The sequence below is a fragment of the Vipera ursinii genome, assembly GCF_947247035.1.
Source record: "Vipera ursinii genome assembly, chromosome: 1".
In the NCBI taxonomy this organism is placed as follows: Eukaryota; Metazoa; Chordata; class Lepidosauria; order Squamata; family Viperidae; genus Vipera; species Vipera ursinii.
Window position 1 is genome coordinate 263,540,496 of NC_139512.1, and position 16,731 is coordinate 263,557,226.

Here is a 16,731-nt window from a genome sequence, read left to right on the forward strand (position 1 = left end):
CCCTTACACTCCTTTGGGAGTAATGTTATACAATATGCTCAGATCTCATTAAGTTATTTGCTTTTATATATATATATGAGGCAAACCCAAATCTAGCCCCATTAAACACCAAGCCAATATAATGCTTTGTGAAAAGTAGAACTGATAATTATTTGAAGAATAATTAATCTAGACCAGAGTTTGTTCCAAGATAAGCCTGGATCAGCAGACAGAACAGATTTTCATCTTGTCCGAACTTGGAAGCGGTGCTCCATTAGGCAGCAAAATTGCCAAATGTCATATTAAATGGTCATTTGCATGCAGTGCTGCATAATATGGAGCACATGAAAATAGCTTTTTACAATTTCCAATTTCTAAAGCAATCATGAAGAGGCACTGGGAAAAAAAGAACCAGATGTTACAAAATTCTTAAATGCTTGGTTGTTTTCCAAGCTAAGATTCTACAGTCTGTTTAATTGGCAGAAGACCTGCATTTTTCAAACTTCCCCTTTCAGCCTTATGCTGACCCAGCAGTTTGGCAATCTTCCCATTCTAGAAACAGTTCTTACCAGCAAACGGCTGCCTGATGGCTTAAGTGAGGGAAGAAAGATTTTACTAATGTTCTTAGGTGTACACACTTTTTAGTTGATAATATTACATGTGGTGCATTTTGGACTTTGTCACTGTCTACTGAACTTGAACGTGGAATTTTGCAGTATGTCTGTTAATGGTACTACATTGATTGATTTTCTACGTACAAGACTCCATGGCTGTTGTCGCTATACCTGATCATAAATTAATACACTTTTTAGGATTAATTCAGACACATTACTATTTTCTTTTGTTGCTTTTCTTCTCTCATTTTTAAAGCAAGTATAGATTGGCAATTACAGATTATGGTATATCCATCTCTGTCTTCATTGCATTTCTTCTTATGGTTCCTTAATCTATTTTAATATCATTCTGGTTTGCACATGCAGTGCTTCCGGACGTGCAGCAAGAGTCCGCTCCCTGCCGTCCAATCTTTCTTCCTTGGAGGATCCTGAAAAGGGTCAAAAGTCGCCCTAGAGGGGCAACCACCATGAGGAGGCCCTCCTGTGATCGCAGAAGGGCGGCAGCCCTCCGCTTGAATCTAGAGCAGCTCCTTTGGCCCAAAGAAGAGACCGGCCATTAAGATGGTCGATCAGTAAGTCACTCCCTGCCGAAAGCCAAAAGCACTACCTAGCACTAAGAAGCAATCTGGAGGACCTGGGTGAGACTTTACCTTTCTTATTCCCCTAACCATCTTCCTGTGGGACTTTTCTAAAAATTTCCTCCCCTTTCTCTGAAAGAACGGCGTTTATATAAGTGGGGAATAAATTTCAAAACCTTAAAGCCTTAAAAAAAAATCAAGTGACCAAGCAAAGAAATTAAGCAATTTTATCTGTACTTATTAAAAAGCTTCTATTTTTTGTGGCGATCTACTACCCTATTTTCTGTTTAAGCTGTGAATTAAGGAAAAAAACAAATGGACTAATGCTACAAAAGTTTTATATTAATTTGGGGGGGGAAATTTCTTCATTGCATTCTATATGCTATTGATGACATCCTGTGGCAAAACGTGGTACAGCAAGTAAATCTTTTTTCTATTGTGAGAGCTGATTGAATAACAGAGCTGTCCTTGACACTACTTTTAAAGATAAGTGTGGGAGCACCTGGCACTGAAAACAACTCTTTTGGAGGTGGATAATCATTGACTCTCATTAAAATAGCCTCCATGGAAGATTTAGCTGTAAACAACAACAAAATGGATGAATACATCCCACCACTTTACAGACTGATACTGGACACAATTTTGGCAATGACAGAGCAAATTAAAGCCAAACTGCAAGATAAATCTGACAACCTAAGGCCACCAAATCAAACTCTGACCTTAAATGAGGAACTGATAATCCAAAAACAAACAGAAGAAGTGGAAAGTAACACTAAAATAGGAGACTTCAAAGAACAAATGCAACCTACAGAGAACCTTAAAGTCCAAATTTCAACTTCAACTACAAAACTTACAACTCAAAAAGCAATAGCACCCGAAGGAAGCAACATTAAGAGTGAAGATATTAAAGGGCTTCAGATACACTTTGTTGAGGATTCAGCTAATCAAATGACAACCCTAACACCAGCTACTACTTTCTACCTAACCCAGATGGAATTGGAAGAAGAAAAAGACCAGACTGATCTAATGACAACTATATTACATCAAACATCAAAAACTGAGCTATTAAAGCAAAATTTTAATGGTTACAAAGGGGACACTTTCTTTGCAAAACTGATATTTGGATGGTCTCCCTGGATTCAAATAAGGGGTGTAGGAAGAAAGGGACATACATTTGAGAATTTAAAGACGCCAAAATGGAAGCCTGATTGGCACAACAGGAAGGCGAGAGTTAGATTTAAAAAACTGAACTTGTCTCTTTTTTGAGATTCCTAAGGATAGAGTTTAAAAAATATTTTTAATGGATTAAGGGGAATCTCTAAAAATATAAACTGATTTTACATTTAGATTTTACATCTGTAAGGGAAAACAAAATTAAGCTTCTAGAATGCAACTCTGAACTATATTATAGAATCTGAAATGATATAAGAAAAGATAGTATTTTAATAATTGATGAACAGTTAGGAAGACATATAGAATATATTAGTTGTAATGATATAGACAGAAACTCATCTTGTATTTAACCTTTAAAGGAAAGTTGGTTATTAGAATTGATATATATTAAAGAATTTGGAAAGCTATAACATAAGATATTTCGCTATAATTGGTGAATTGTTAAGATGATAAATAGATGTTACTGGTAAAAAGTAAGAATGTTTTGAAATGAACAATGTTTGTTTTGTAGACAGGATAATTACTCTTTATTGAAACAGGGAAATGTGGGTTACCCAAAAAAGTAAGCTTTCTTCCATTTATCATAGGCTACCCTAGATTATTTTATAGCAATTAGGTAAAACTTAAAAACAGGATATTGATATGTATTAGTGAAAATATATTGAAAATTCTTTTAATTGACTAGGTCACAATTAGAAATGTATTAATTTGATTAATTTGATTATGTTATAATTAAGGGAATCAGAGAGGGAATCCTTGTTGATGTAACCTGAGCTATTTATAAATAACTTGTTACTTGATATTGTTTACTTTTGATTACCCAACGACCGTATTGCTTCACAAATATTTGAATGTATATATTAAAAAATTAATAAAACTTGTACTAAAAAAATCTATTTTAATATCCTAATTCTGAATTGGACTGAACATATGAAGCATATGTGGCTTCCTCTCTGCTTCAAAACACACACAACAAGGTTGCCAAGTCATATCTTGAAAGCACTACAACTCTGAGTAGAACAAGGGAAGATTATCTGGGCCTTTCATATATTTAATCTCTGACCCCATCCATATGAGTATGAATTTTTAACATATCTGTAAAATATTTAATCTATTACTGTGCCCAAGAACACCCACCCCCCCCATACTGCAATATTTGCTTTTGACCTAATGTGATCAGGTAAACCAGAGCTTCTTTTTAGCCAACAGGCTTCTAAAAACCATGGTCTGTTATATTACTAACAATATATTTGCCTTATTATGCTATATAAACAGGATTTCTCAAGAGAAGTGGTCATGCTGCTCACCTGGTATAGTAAGTATAGTGAAGTAGATTTTATTTTAGATAAAAATTTACCTTCCTTGGCTTCTTCTTGTACACTTTCTTTTTTCCCTTCTGCTTTTACAGGCTGGTGATCAATCCCAGATTCCTACAATATATGAAATAGGTAAACTAATAATTAGATACATAGTATTGAAAACTAAATACCAATGATAAGCTCTACTTAATAAATAGCATTAAGCAGAGAGGGAACAAAAATCAAATTCCTGTGTGTGCAGTTAACAAGTAGACTGGCTTGGTCACTCAACAGCAAGACACTGGTGAAGCGGGCACAGCAGCGCCTGCATTTTCTGTGTCGCATGAGAAAAGTACAACTTCCTTCCCCTGTTCTTACCACTTTCTACAGAGGGACGATCGAGAGCATCCTGTCATACAGCATCACAGTCTGGTTTGGAATCATCACTATTTCAGACAGGAAGGCGGTGCAGAGAGTGGTGAGGATGGCTGAAAAGATCATTGGCGGTTCCCTCCTTTCCATCCAGCACATAGCATATAAGCATTACTTGAGCAGGGTCCACAAGATTGTCTGGGACACTACACCTCCTCTTCACAACCTGTTTTCCTTGTTATCTTCTGGGAGGAGGCTTCGTGGTATCCGAAGCAGAACATCCAGATTCAGTCACAGTTTTATGCCATATAGTCCTTGTGAACTCTAAAGTTTACTCCTTCCATTATGTATTCAAAATGGACAGTGATTAATATTTATATGTTACATATATGTAAGAGTGTAGGTCTATACGTATGTTGTATGAAATATATTTAAATGTGTTATGTATGTGTACATTTTGAGAGCAAGCAACTAAATTTCATTTTAAACGTGTGCCATTGTGCCCACAGTAAAAAATGACAATAAAGGTTATCTATCTATCTATCTATCTATCTATCTATCTATCTATCTATCTATCTATCTATCTTATTTAGTGCAGGTCATAAATACATGGATTTACAATATATGTTAACATTTTGCATTAATTAAAAACACTGTAAAATATGAAAGTTAAAAACATCTATATTTAGATACCAATGTCTAAGCCATCTAACCACTGAAGTGGAGCATCTTTTATCTGAAAGAAATCAGATGTAGATTTTGCAATACATGGGATGACTGATACAACATAACTAATACACTCTTCATACCAATATAGCTCTATCTACATTTTACTAAAAGTAGAATTAAAAATTGATTCTACAGTCTCTCAGATCTATGGACCAAACCAGCTTTCTGAACCATATCAAATCAAATCAAATATATTCCAGTTGAACACATTGAATTATTTTGATTCAAATCAATTTGATTTTCTGAAAGTTGAATCAACAATTCAAATGTGATTTGTGCCAATTCACAACTCCTGTAACTGAAGTCTCATTACACTGTACATTCAGAGGAGACAGCAATAGGGAAACAGTTCAGAAATAGTAGGTAAGGATCCTACTTAACTATTGAAAAATAACCCAAGAACCAGTAGAAAAATAGCACAAGAACCACTAACACAAGCACATCTATTATTATACGTGAAGAGCCCCTCTATAAGGGAGATGGGTAAAGAAATTTGATACATGCATAAATAAAAATACATAAAAACAAATTTGAAATGGGCCTGCAATGCTTCAGTTAAAACTCTAAATGATAAAAAGCTAATGAAAACAGTACTAAAATGATGTGTTGTATACAGAGTTTAGCAATTTTCTTTATTAATGAACAACTTTGCTCTTAACAAGGATTTTGAACTTTTATTAAACATTTAATACCTATAAAACTACAGCTTAGATACAAAAAAAAGACTTTCACGGGAAAAGAATACAGTTAATACCTGAATACTTGGAATTTTAGAATGTTCAGAGAATCTTAATATAATTTCCATAAAGATATAATGGATTACTCTTTTAACTTTAGTTGTATTATTTTTTATGCATTGCTTGCAAAACTGATAAGTGACTCAAAACAGAGAAATGTCACTTTATAATTCTTGTACTGGAATTAAAATCTGGTGGAACCACATGTCTTTTCTTTGTTAAATGAAAGAAGTTTATATCTCTTTTTAAGAATTTCCTAGGAAAACCAAGATCCCAGAGAATTCTGGTAGTTGGCCAATTTAGGCGAGTTATTTCTTGAAAATTTCCTGTTAATAGCAAATTGGGGGGGATTTATTTATTTGCCATCAGAGTGCCAACTCTGGGTGGCTTAGAGGTAAGTGGTTATTTTTGCCTCACCTGCCTATCCATTGATTTTCTAAACTGTTTTTTTTTTTTTGATCCTTTGATACTGATTATGATTCACATTACAGAATACCCATTTTGAACTGGAAAATGAGGAGAGAGCTTAGCTTTTTCTTTAGATTTTATTTTACTTTGTACTTTCACACGCTTAAACCGTGTAATAGCAAATGCACCCTAGATATGAATTAACAGCGGAACAGTGAAATTATTTTTATTTTCAACTTAGTTTCAATTCTTCCCCGTTGACAGATTTTAAATGGGAGAGTTAATAAAATATTGCCTTCTTTGTTAAAAGAAAGAATCCATGTAAGTTAAATCTGCTTAATACAATGGTGGCAGATATTTTTATCCAGATCTTATCTACATTGGATTTCCAATAGAATATCAAAATTCCTTCATAGCTTATCATTACTAATCTTATTTTATTTTGGTTGCTCCAGAATAAAATCCATCTCTTAACTATGTACAATATTTTCACAATAATACATTTGTTATTTGTCTTATTTCTTATTGGTTTAAGAAAGAAAAACAAAATAAAACAGTGTTTTTCTATTTACAAATATTTTATACAAATCGTTATGCTTCATGATTTTTTGATGGTACCAAAGAATGAAAATGCAATTTATTACTCTAAAGGGACTCTCTCAATCATTTCACTAAATCAGTATACACACAGCTAACACATGCAGAAACTAATTTGTTGTTCTCCTCCTGACTTCTCTATTTTCAAGAGGGGAAGCTAAATTCATGGAATTAATTGTAGTGACATGGGCTGAATCAGTATCATGAACAAACCATAAACTCTGAAAGGAACTATAGGAGTAGCACAGAACAAAAAGAAAGGTCATGTAAATGCCCAATACATTCTGCTGCATTACTGTATATCACGGGTGTCAAACTCAACGTGTCACACGTCACAACTTTTTTCGCATTGCTGGACCTGGAGTGGGTGCGGCCTCCGCAGATTGACACCCATGCTGTATATGATCTCAATTACATCTCTTAAGACAAATGTGCTGCATAATAGCCCCTAGCTTTTAAGACATATATTTTAAGATAATCTGCTACTTCCTATTTTTGTTCCTAATAGAAATAAATACTTTTTCATATTCTTATTTTTAAATACCAAAAATCTCAAGCATCTACTATATATTCATATGCGACAGAGATGCAGAATGCATCAAGATTCATGGGACATTAGAAAAATAATGTCTCCTTTGCACTGAACTTGACTTTTAATGATTTTATAGATCTGCCTCTGTAGCCTTATATTTTGCCACCCATTCTTCAATATTTGTTATTTATGTATTGCATTTATATATTGCCTTTCCTCTAGACATAAGGCTAAGAGTCAAATTGAATGCACAATAAGTCTTCTTGGTCTTGGTCCAACAATGCAATCACTGCATTACACTGACCTCAATAATTAACATAATGTCATAGCTGTATACAATTCAATAAAATATTAAACACTGTATTGGTCTCTCCTAAATATGAATTAATTGAATGACATCACCAAGTAGGGATTTCATTTCTTTCATTCTAAATGTTCTATACAGAAAATATTTTTCCTCTACTTGTAAAATAGTGATATGAGCAATTAATTCAGATTTCTTGATTTTCAGAACTACTGAGGAATTTTGAATTCAGAAAAATCAATTTGCAGGAGTCATGCAAATTGATTTCAATGCAACTGCCTATTCATAAACAAAAGTTGCATCCTTTCTCATTCATGTTTAAATGAAAGACACAAGGATCAAACTAAAACTCAGGTCCTCTAATCTACATTAAAATATGATGCCTTGAAAAGTTGCTTAATTTCACTTCAAAGTATAGATTCCTCAAAAAAAGAAAAAAAAATAAGGCACACTTTCAGAAAAGTAAGCATGGTCCTTTACATAGGCAATCAACCCTTTTTAAATAAATAAATCTTGGCAAATCCAGCTTTTGTTTGCAGCTCTTCTGAAATGTCCTCTGCTGTGGGTTTTGCTAAAACTGAAAAAAGTGCATTTCACTTCTCATTTACCCTGCACTGAGTTAAAAAGCTTTTTCAGAAATGCCAAACCAAAGCTCCAGATCAGGAACTTACTTTTTCCATTGATTCATTTTGTTGCTTGAAGATCTCTCTCACATCAGGAACTTGGTACTGTTTGTTTTTCTTCCTCATTGTCTGGGTGATGGTGTCGACTCGCTTCTGCACTGCTATAGCCTGAGTTCTGGTCAAGGTAGCCAAAACCACCATAGTTTCATGGGAATCTCCAGCAGCTTCACCAAAGAGGGTTGACAGGCCTGCTTCTTTTAACCACTCTTCTTCCAATTCACCCTCTACTCAAATAAAGGGAAGAAGGGCATGTATGTATGATTCAATTTATATTACATTTAACCCTATGCTTTTTAACATAAAAATGAAAATAGTTTCCATATAGTACATGGACTAAAAAAAGAAAAGAGACCACAACTGGTGATTCAGCTCAAACATGGCTAAAAAATTTCAAACCTATCATGTTGAGGCTAAAACACTTGACCTAACCCACGGGTCAGCAACCCGTGGCTCTGGAGCCACAGGCGGCTCTTTCAGCCTTCTCCTGCAGCTCCCAGCCATTGAGAGAGAGAGAGAGAGAGAGAGAGAGAGAGAGAGAGAGAGAGAGAGAGAGAGAGAGAGAGAGAGAGAGGCGCACTTGTGCTTCCCTTCTCTCTCTCTCTCTCTCTCTCTCTCTCTCTCTCTGTGTGTGTGTGTGTGTGTGTGTGTGTGTAACTCACACTGTTCTGCAAGAAGCTGACAAGTTTACTGGGCGGGGTTGCTGCCTTTGCTGCGTCTCCAAAGGAAGCAGGAATCAGCAGAAAGCAAGGCAGGAGAGCCAGCCCAATAAGAATGTGTGACAGCTTATCCAGAACAGCGTGACGCCAGCTTGCCAGGTGAGCAGAAGATCAGAGAGAGGGAGGGGGGAGAGAGAGGGAGGGAAAGAAAGTGAAGGAGAGAGAGGGAGGGGAGGAGAGAGAGAGAGAGAGAGCGAGCTCATGCACAGCAAACTCTATTTCTTTTTAATTAAACTCTTCAATCAAGTTGCCCTCCTTGTGTGTCTGTGCCCGCGTGTGCGCACAGGTTTTGCAGTTCCCAGTGGTTTTTTTCTCTGGGAAATGGGTCCAAATGGCTCTTTGAGTGTTTAAGGTTGGCGACCCCTGGTATAGGCTTTCCTGCCTGAGCAGGGGGTTGGACTAGAATACGTCCAAGATCCCTTCCAACTCTGTTATTCTGTTCTGTTCTGTTCTATTTCTGTACTGAAACAATCACTTCTCTTTTCCATTAATTCCTTGTAAATGTGTGGCTTTTGTTCCATGGATTTGAATATATTGCAGCAGAATATATCATATACAGAATCCCCAATTTAATTCTGTACTTTTTACCCTTTCTAAGCAACTTGTTTTCTTAAGGGAACTCTGTTAACTCAATTTAATCAAAGGTTATCAAACTAATAAGAGTTCTTAGTGCAAATGGACTATTGTACTGCAACATTCAATTGTCTTTCTTGATGCTCTCCTTGCTCCTTAGTGATTTCTAGTAAGGGGGTAATTTACTTATTGTTTCTAGCTGGCAACACTTTAATACTTTTCGGAATACAGGAGTCCATAGCATCACAACAATAGTACAATTAATATTTTATTGGGGGGAAATTCCAATAAAATATTAATTTTATTTAGGTGTAATTCTTTAACAGAGTAATAAATAATAAGTATTTGTAAAGCTGTTTGTGCTTATATTTTGTTATATTTGCCACAAAATATTTTGCTACTATTGCTCCTTTAGCAATCCCCATCTTTCCAAAATTAAAAATTTAGTATTTGTATAATATTTTATTGCAAGATTACAGTTTTTATATCTTTTGGCAATGTGAAAAACCCTAAGAATTAAATACTCCTAATAATAAAATACATGATTGTGTGTCATACTTCTAAGAATAGTTACTGTATATGAGCAGCACTGAAATCATAATGCTAATGTATTATCTGGCATATAATCATATATCATTGTTTCCTTTCTTTTTTTAGCATTAAATCAACACTGTACATTGTACATTTAACATATAAGTATGTGACACTATTAAGTTTTAAAAGGTGTTATCTAAAAATGAGAAATTTTTATACACTAGAAATAGTTGAAAAATAAGCATTAGATCATTTCTAAAAGCAAAATTCCTCAAGCATGACAAATGGATGTTGTACTGCAGGTTCTAGCTTTACAAGACAATTATATAAAAAAGGAACAACAACTTCCTGCTACTTCAGCTACTTCAGCTATGGTTTGGCCCTAATCCAGTATCAATAATGGCTGAAATTCCTTCTTACTCTTGAACTATAAACCAATGGGCAATAAAGGTTGCACATATTTTCTGGAAGCAAAGCTGGCAGTATCGTATCATGAATTATCTATATCACATTACTGTGAACCAGCCAATGGAATGGTGAAATCTTTTATACTACATTCCAGGCAGTTTAGGATTCAATTAATTTCAGTTTCATAAATAAAGAAACCAGGAGTACAGACTACTTTATAGTACTGATTTTTAAAACACAGTGAAAATATTCCTGAATTTCTAGGACACTGTTGATATTTTTGGTTTGGTGTTTTTTTAAAGGAACATTTTTAAAGCTGATCAATATTTGATCATGAATGGCTACTCAAAGTCTATATTATAATAATGTTGAGCACACATCCAAAAATCAGTTGTGGTTGTTCCAATATATTTCAAATTGCTATAATATAGGTTACGAGTGTTCACTTAACGCTTGTTTAAAGTCACGAGATGAGCACCCCCTAGTGCTTACAATCAAGTCCCGAAATTATGAATATTGGAGCACCACGGCAGTCATTCACCCTTACAAGCAACCACAGTGGCTCTGCAACATTCACCCTGGTTATTCCCTCCCTCCCCACCGGCGCCCCGGGTCTCCCTTGGCACCAGGCCTTGAATACTCACCCTGCGAAAATCAAGATCCTTTGTTTTCTTGCCTGCTCCAGGCCTTTGGTGCGTTCACAAAGAATGGAGGCCTAAAGTAATGCAAGATCACGCGAGATCAGTGGGGCGAGATCTCATGCTACTGATCTCACGTGATCTCATGCTACTTTAGGCCTCTGTTCTCTGCAAGAGAATGGAACCAAAGCCAGAGGATGATTCCACGTGCCTCTGGAGGCTGGATCGGGACTCCGGAGGCCTTTTCCAGGCCACTGTCACCTGGATCTGAGGCCAGGGGATGCTTACGTAGCACTCCGGAGGACTTTTACAGGCTGCTGCCACCTGGATCGGGATGCAGGGGGGGGGAGCATGGAAGCGTTCCCCAGCCTCAGACCCGGGCAGCAGAGACCTGGAAAATGCCTCTGGAGCCCGGATTGGGCTAAGGGGGTGTGGAAGCATCCCCCAGCCTCAGATCCGGGCTGCAGCAGCCTGGAAAAGGCCTCCAGAGTCTGGATTGGGCCACGGGGGGGGAGGGGCTGCACAAGCATCCTCAACCTCAGATCCGGGCGGCAGCAGAAACCGTGGCAGAGAGGAGATGAATCTTTTCCAGGTGAATCCGGCGTGGCAGGAAGGGAGGAGGAAGCATGTGGTATCTTAGTGGGTTGGGAAGGCCTTGGGGGCCTGTTCCATCACTAGGCCCTCCGTGGCCTTCCTGCCCTGAGATAACTCATGTTCGTTGATTGACCCACGTGTGTTTTAACGAGCAAGGGAGTGATCTCATTTGAGGTACGAGATTCACTCTATGAGTTTTCGAGTTATGAGTGGAATGGGCAGGCTCTATTACACTTGTAACCAGAGGACTTACCTGTATTATCCTCACCAGAGACTAGTATGACAGAAAAATAAAATAGTTATTCAGGAGCTAATTGCCAAAAGTAAAGCTGATCCTGGTTTGATGTGCACATTCTGACTGGAGATAATTACATAGCTAGCAAGCATCACAAAAATCAGAACCTTCAACATCAATGGGAAACATAAGGAACCAGTCTATTGGGTATAATTAAAGCTTTATATATCTAGCATCTTGCTTCCAGAGATGGTCAACCAAATTCCCAGAATCAAAACTCACTCCAATGTATGTTCTGGTTTTCAGTGTCATAATTAATAAATAACTGTTCATAATCCTTCTTTAAAGCTATCTGCACATATTGCAGCCATACGTTCCACACAGAAATTATATGCCATTTAAGGAAGTATCTTTCCTTACAGTCCTTAGTAATCTATAGTAACACATCCGTGTTTTTGACATTATTACCAGTATGCCATTACTAGGTGACAGATTTGGAGACATCCACCAATCTGAAATCTGTATTACACAAACCTAGACTAGAAGCAGAAACCAAACGGTGCAAAACCAAACCTTCCAAATCTATGGAATAATTTCATTGAGTTTAACTGTAATTACCATCAGGTTCTTTCACCACAACCAGGTCACGTTCTTCATGGTTACCACTTCTTGTTTCATGGATATTTTCAAGTTCTTTCCAATAGTCATCCATGGATAATTCATCAAGTGAATCTTGAGATCCTGAATGCTCGCAAGGGAGCTTCCCTGAAGGCTTCTTGGAGTTATCATGATTCATTGTATATTGACCAGACCTCCGGCTAGAAAACAAACACACCAAAATAAAAACTTAAATCTGTGGAACAAGCCCAGAATGACATCATAGTCTACAAGAAACCCAATCCTGATGACCTCATGGGTTCATGCCAAACCACAGAGGTGAGAGTTGTCTCCTGAGTAGCATTAAGCATTTTTTTCAGCCTCAGGAGATGGCATCATTGGCCTACCTTATCCAAGCTCAAAAGATAACAGCCATTCCTGCTTAGTATTTGAATTGAAGACAGCTGGGAATACTATGTATGAATGTATGTATGCATGTATGTATGTACGTACGTACGTACATCTTCAGCTTGAAGCTGCCGATCTCAAGCATGAGACTGTGTCTTACAGCACTTAAAACACAATCAAAAATAATACACTAAATGCAATTTAAAGCACATAAAAGTATATAAAATATGGAAAAATATTAAAACCATTAAATAAACAGCATCTGAGTTACAGAAACATTCCACAACATTCAATATACTGGACAGGCTCCACTACAGACAAGGATCCCAAATCTCAGTAACAAAGCCACATCTTTGTAGGGCTATAAGTCCAGAAGGCAACAATGGAAAAGACATGGGCATGCAAGTAAGATACTAAGATGGCTGTATGATTTTAAAAAACACATCAATGTTAAGTGAACACAGAAACATTTTCTAAATCTAAGAAAAATGCTTTTTTTAAAGCATTAATCATCAACATTCCACTGAGTTCCACTCTCTTTCGTGAAAAAGCAGCATATTTTCCCACAGTAGTTTTCCCTAAAATTAACACTCATCACATCCTTTGAGTGTATTTAGATGTATTTCAAACATGGATAAACTCTCCCAAGACAACTTGAGCTAAAATAAAGAAAACAAGTTCAATGCCCTGAGGTGTATCTATTTATCTTTGTGTCCAAAGCTGTGGCATGCTTTAATTTGCTTACTGTATCTCCCATTAAACAGGCTTAAGAATGTAACTTTCTAAGTCAACTGCATTAAAATTTGCCAGATCTGCACACATATTTGAAAATAATGAACTGTTAACAGTGTTACTTAACATGTACATACATACACACATGCATAATTTATTTTTTTCTGTTGTCATAAAGGTTTATATTTGTAGTTTAATCCAGTTTGTTGTCCAGCTTGTTCTTAAGACTCTGTGAGTTCTCACTCGAGGCACAAATTATCCTATCTTGGACACATTATGCTAAGACCCAGCTCTTTGGAAACGCCTCTAATGCTGGGAAAGGTAGAAGGAAAGAGAAGAAGATGACCAGCAGCAAGGTGGATGGATTCAGTTCCAGCAGCAATGAATGCCCTATTGGAAGACTTGAAAGAACAAGTTATGGATACATCATCATGGAGAGAATCTGTCTAGAAGTCGAAAATGACTTCATGGCACATAAGGAATCAATGAAATGCAATTTACATAACTGATATTTCATATTTTAGCCCAAGAAACTAACATTTATAATCACAAACAAAGTTGTTACCATGGGATACACATGCATTAAAAGTGTTTATATGCAGTTAGTGACCCAGCAAATTTTTTATCTGAGAAGTACACTGAAATAATCATCATTACACAAGAATGTGGTGGTCATTAAGTTGGTATTATATGTTACCTTCACAAGTACTAATAATTCACTGGTATGCCCTTTAAATATTCCCTAGCAATTTTTTTCAGACTAACAGACTACCAATAAAGGCATCCAATTTAATTAGTTTCTTTCAGTGGAATGGAAATTCCTTATTTCTTCTCCTCTTTTGATGCTGGTACCCTTGTGGAAGAGTGGAATTCCTTTGCATTATATTTGGTGGGTAGGTCTGCAGTGAGGTTCCATGGGGGCCTAATATTTTGTAACATCCCACCTCAAAAGGAAGACAGAGCAATGGAATGGCTAGGTGAGAGAAAAAAAGATGTCTGTCTGTAGTGGGAACTGCTGATATGGGAACTGTAGCACATGACAACTCTTCGATACTCTGAAACTCAGATTCAGATTCTTAAAACTCAGTGACTTTTATAACAAATATTTCTCTTTCAAACAGCAATTCAGTTCCTGGCTTTCACTTCACTGCTCAACCCCACAATACTTCAAGACATCCCAAAGGAATCCACTCTCTCCCTCCTGCTGTTTTACACCTACATAAGACTGACAGTGCTTATCCGGGGATTGGGTGTGAAGTCTCACCAATGTGAGATGACGTCGTCACGCTTTCTATCTTTGTCTTCAAAATTCAAGGAAGTTTAAGAAACTATTATTGTGGGACAGTAGTGGGCAGGTAAAATTGAATATACTCAGTCACAACTCAAGACCCAGAAGAATATTTCAATTGTGTTATGGAAGGATTACCTTTCCTTTAAAAATAAAGAATACGATCTACGGAGGTTTCTTAATACATCACTGACATGAGAGACCTCAGCAGATAAAAATTATCTTAGGCTGACATGTTACCTGAAGCATAGAGGATGGAAATACTTTACTAAAATTTATTCTGACAATCTAATAATTATCTAGGGCTTCAAGACAAGTACCCAAGACTGGATCTGACAGGACACTTTGGTAATCTGTTAGCAGTATGAAATCCCAACTTCATTTCCTTGCCCAATTCCTTTGAAAGTGTTAACACCTTTTTTTATTATTGAAAAGTTTTAACATACAATTTTTTCTTTAAAAATCCCCCCTCCCCCTCCCTTCTCCCTCCCCTCTCCCTCCCCCCCACCTCTCCCCCCTCCCCCCCTCCCCCCCCCCCGACTTCCCAGAGCTAAATACAAGGTATTTAGGGAACACCTGCTGCCGGCGTCAACTTCCCTTCGCCCTGTGCGTTCCCACAGAGAGGGACTCCTCAGGGTGCCACTGGTCAGATAATGTAGATTGGTGGCCCCCAGGGGGAGATCTTTCTCTGTGGGCGCTCCGGAGCTATGGAACCAGTTACCGGTTGAGCTCCAGACGGCGCCGGATCTTCGCTCCTTTCGCCGCGATCTGAAAACATACCTGTTCGAACAAGCCGGCCTGGCCTGAGGGTGGGATTACTGGGGTTGTTATTATCATTTTATTGGGGGTTTTATTAATGTATTTATTGTTTTTATAGGCATGTATTTAATAACTTTTTAATTTTTGTAACTTTATGTTTTATTCTCGCCCTGTACACCTCCCTGAGTCCTTCGGGAGAAGGGCGGTATAGAAATATTAATAAATTAAATTAATTAAATATATATAAAAAAATCATAAACAACCATATACTAACAACCATAAACTCTAAAATCCATCACTCTCTAGCTTATATAGGATAAAACAATCCTTAATAATATTAAATATGTATAGAAAACTAAAATAAAAAAAGAAGAAAAGAAAGAAGACTTATTCAAATGCTACATAAAACTTCTTAACCCTATACTTGTTCTGGATAAACTCAATCCATTTTCTCCATTCCATAATATAGCGTTCTTGCGAGTGATCTTTCAAATAGGCCGAAATCTTCGCCATCTCAGCCAGGTCGGAAACCTTTAAAGTCCACTCTTCTATGGTCGGCAGTTCCTCTTTCTTCCAGTACTGACCTATCAAAAGTCTTGCTGCCGTAATTAAATTCAACATCAACTTAGTGTCCACAACTGTAGCATCTGTAATTATTCCCAACAAAAAAAGTTGCGGTCAAAACTTTATCCTCTGTTTAAAAATCTTCTGCATATTCCACCAGACTTTTATCCAAAAGGCCTTAACCTTTTTACAAGTCCACCATATATGAAAATATGTTGCGTCTTCATCACCGCACCTCCAACATTTAGGCTGATAATTTGGATACATACTTGCAAGCTTTTTAGGATCTAAATGCCATCTATAAAACATTTTGTAAAAATTCTCTCTTAGATTTTGAGCTTGTGTAAATTTTACATTCCTCACCCAAATCTTTTCCCACATGTCCATTGTAATAACTTCCTGGATATTTTGGGCCCATTTTATCATACAATCCTTAACAAGCTCTATTTCTGAATCAATCTCTATCAACGCAAGATATATCCGTTTAATATGTGCTGGTCCCTGATTTCTAATTTGCTTTATCAAATTTTCATCAGTCATTGTAAAACCATTTTTCTGGTCTTCTTTCCACCTGGCCCGTAACTGAGTATATTGAAACCAATTTTGAACAACCTTCTCTTCTCGCAAGAGGCTATATGATTTCAAACACCAAACATTTCTTTCCAAGCTTAGGATCTCCTT

The 16,731-nt window shown here is 36.8% G+C and overlaps 1 protein-coding gene across 2 annotated transcripts in view; it reads right to left on the reverse strand.

The window, feature by feature from the left end:
• Positions 1–16,731, reverse strand: part of ARHGAP18 (Rho GTPase activating protein 18) — a 71,426-nt gene that overhangs the window by 30,692 nt on the left and 24,003 nt on the right. For both annotated transcript variants that reach the window (XM_083379940.1, XM_083379941.1), the window contains exons 2-4: positions 12,321–12,520; positions 7,993–8,228; positions 3,702–3,774 (exon numbers count right to left, since the gene is read on the reverse strand). In XM_083379940.1, coding sequence (XP_083236066.1) covers positions 3,702–3,774; positions 7,993–8,228; positions 12,321–12,520 — 509 coding nt within the window. The remainder of the gene's footprint in view (positions 1–3,701; positions 3,775–7,992; positions 8,229–12,320; positions 12,521–16,731) is intronic.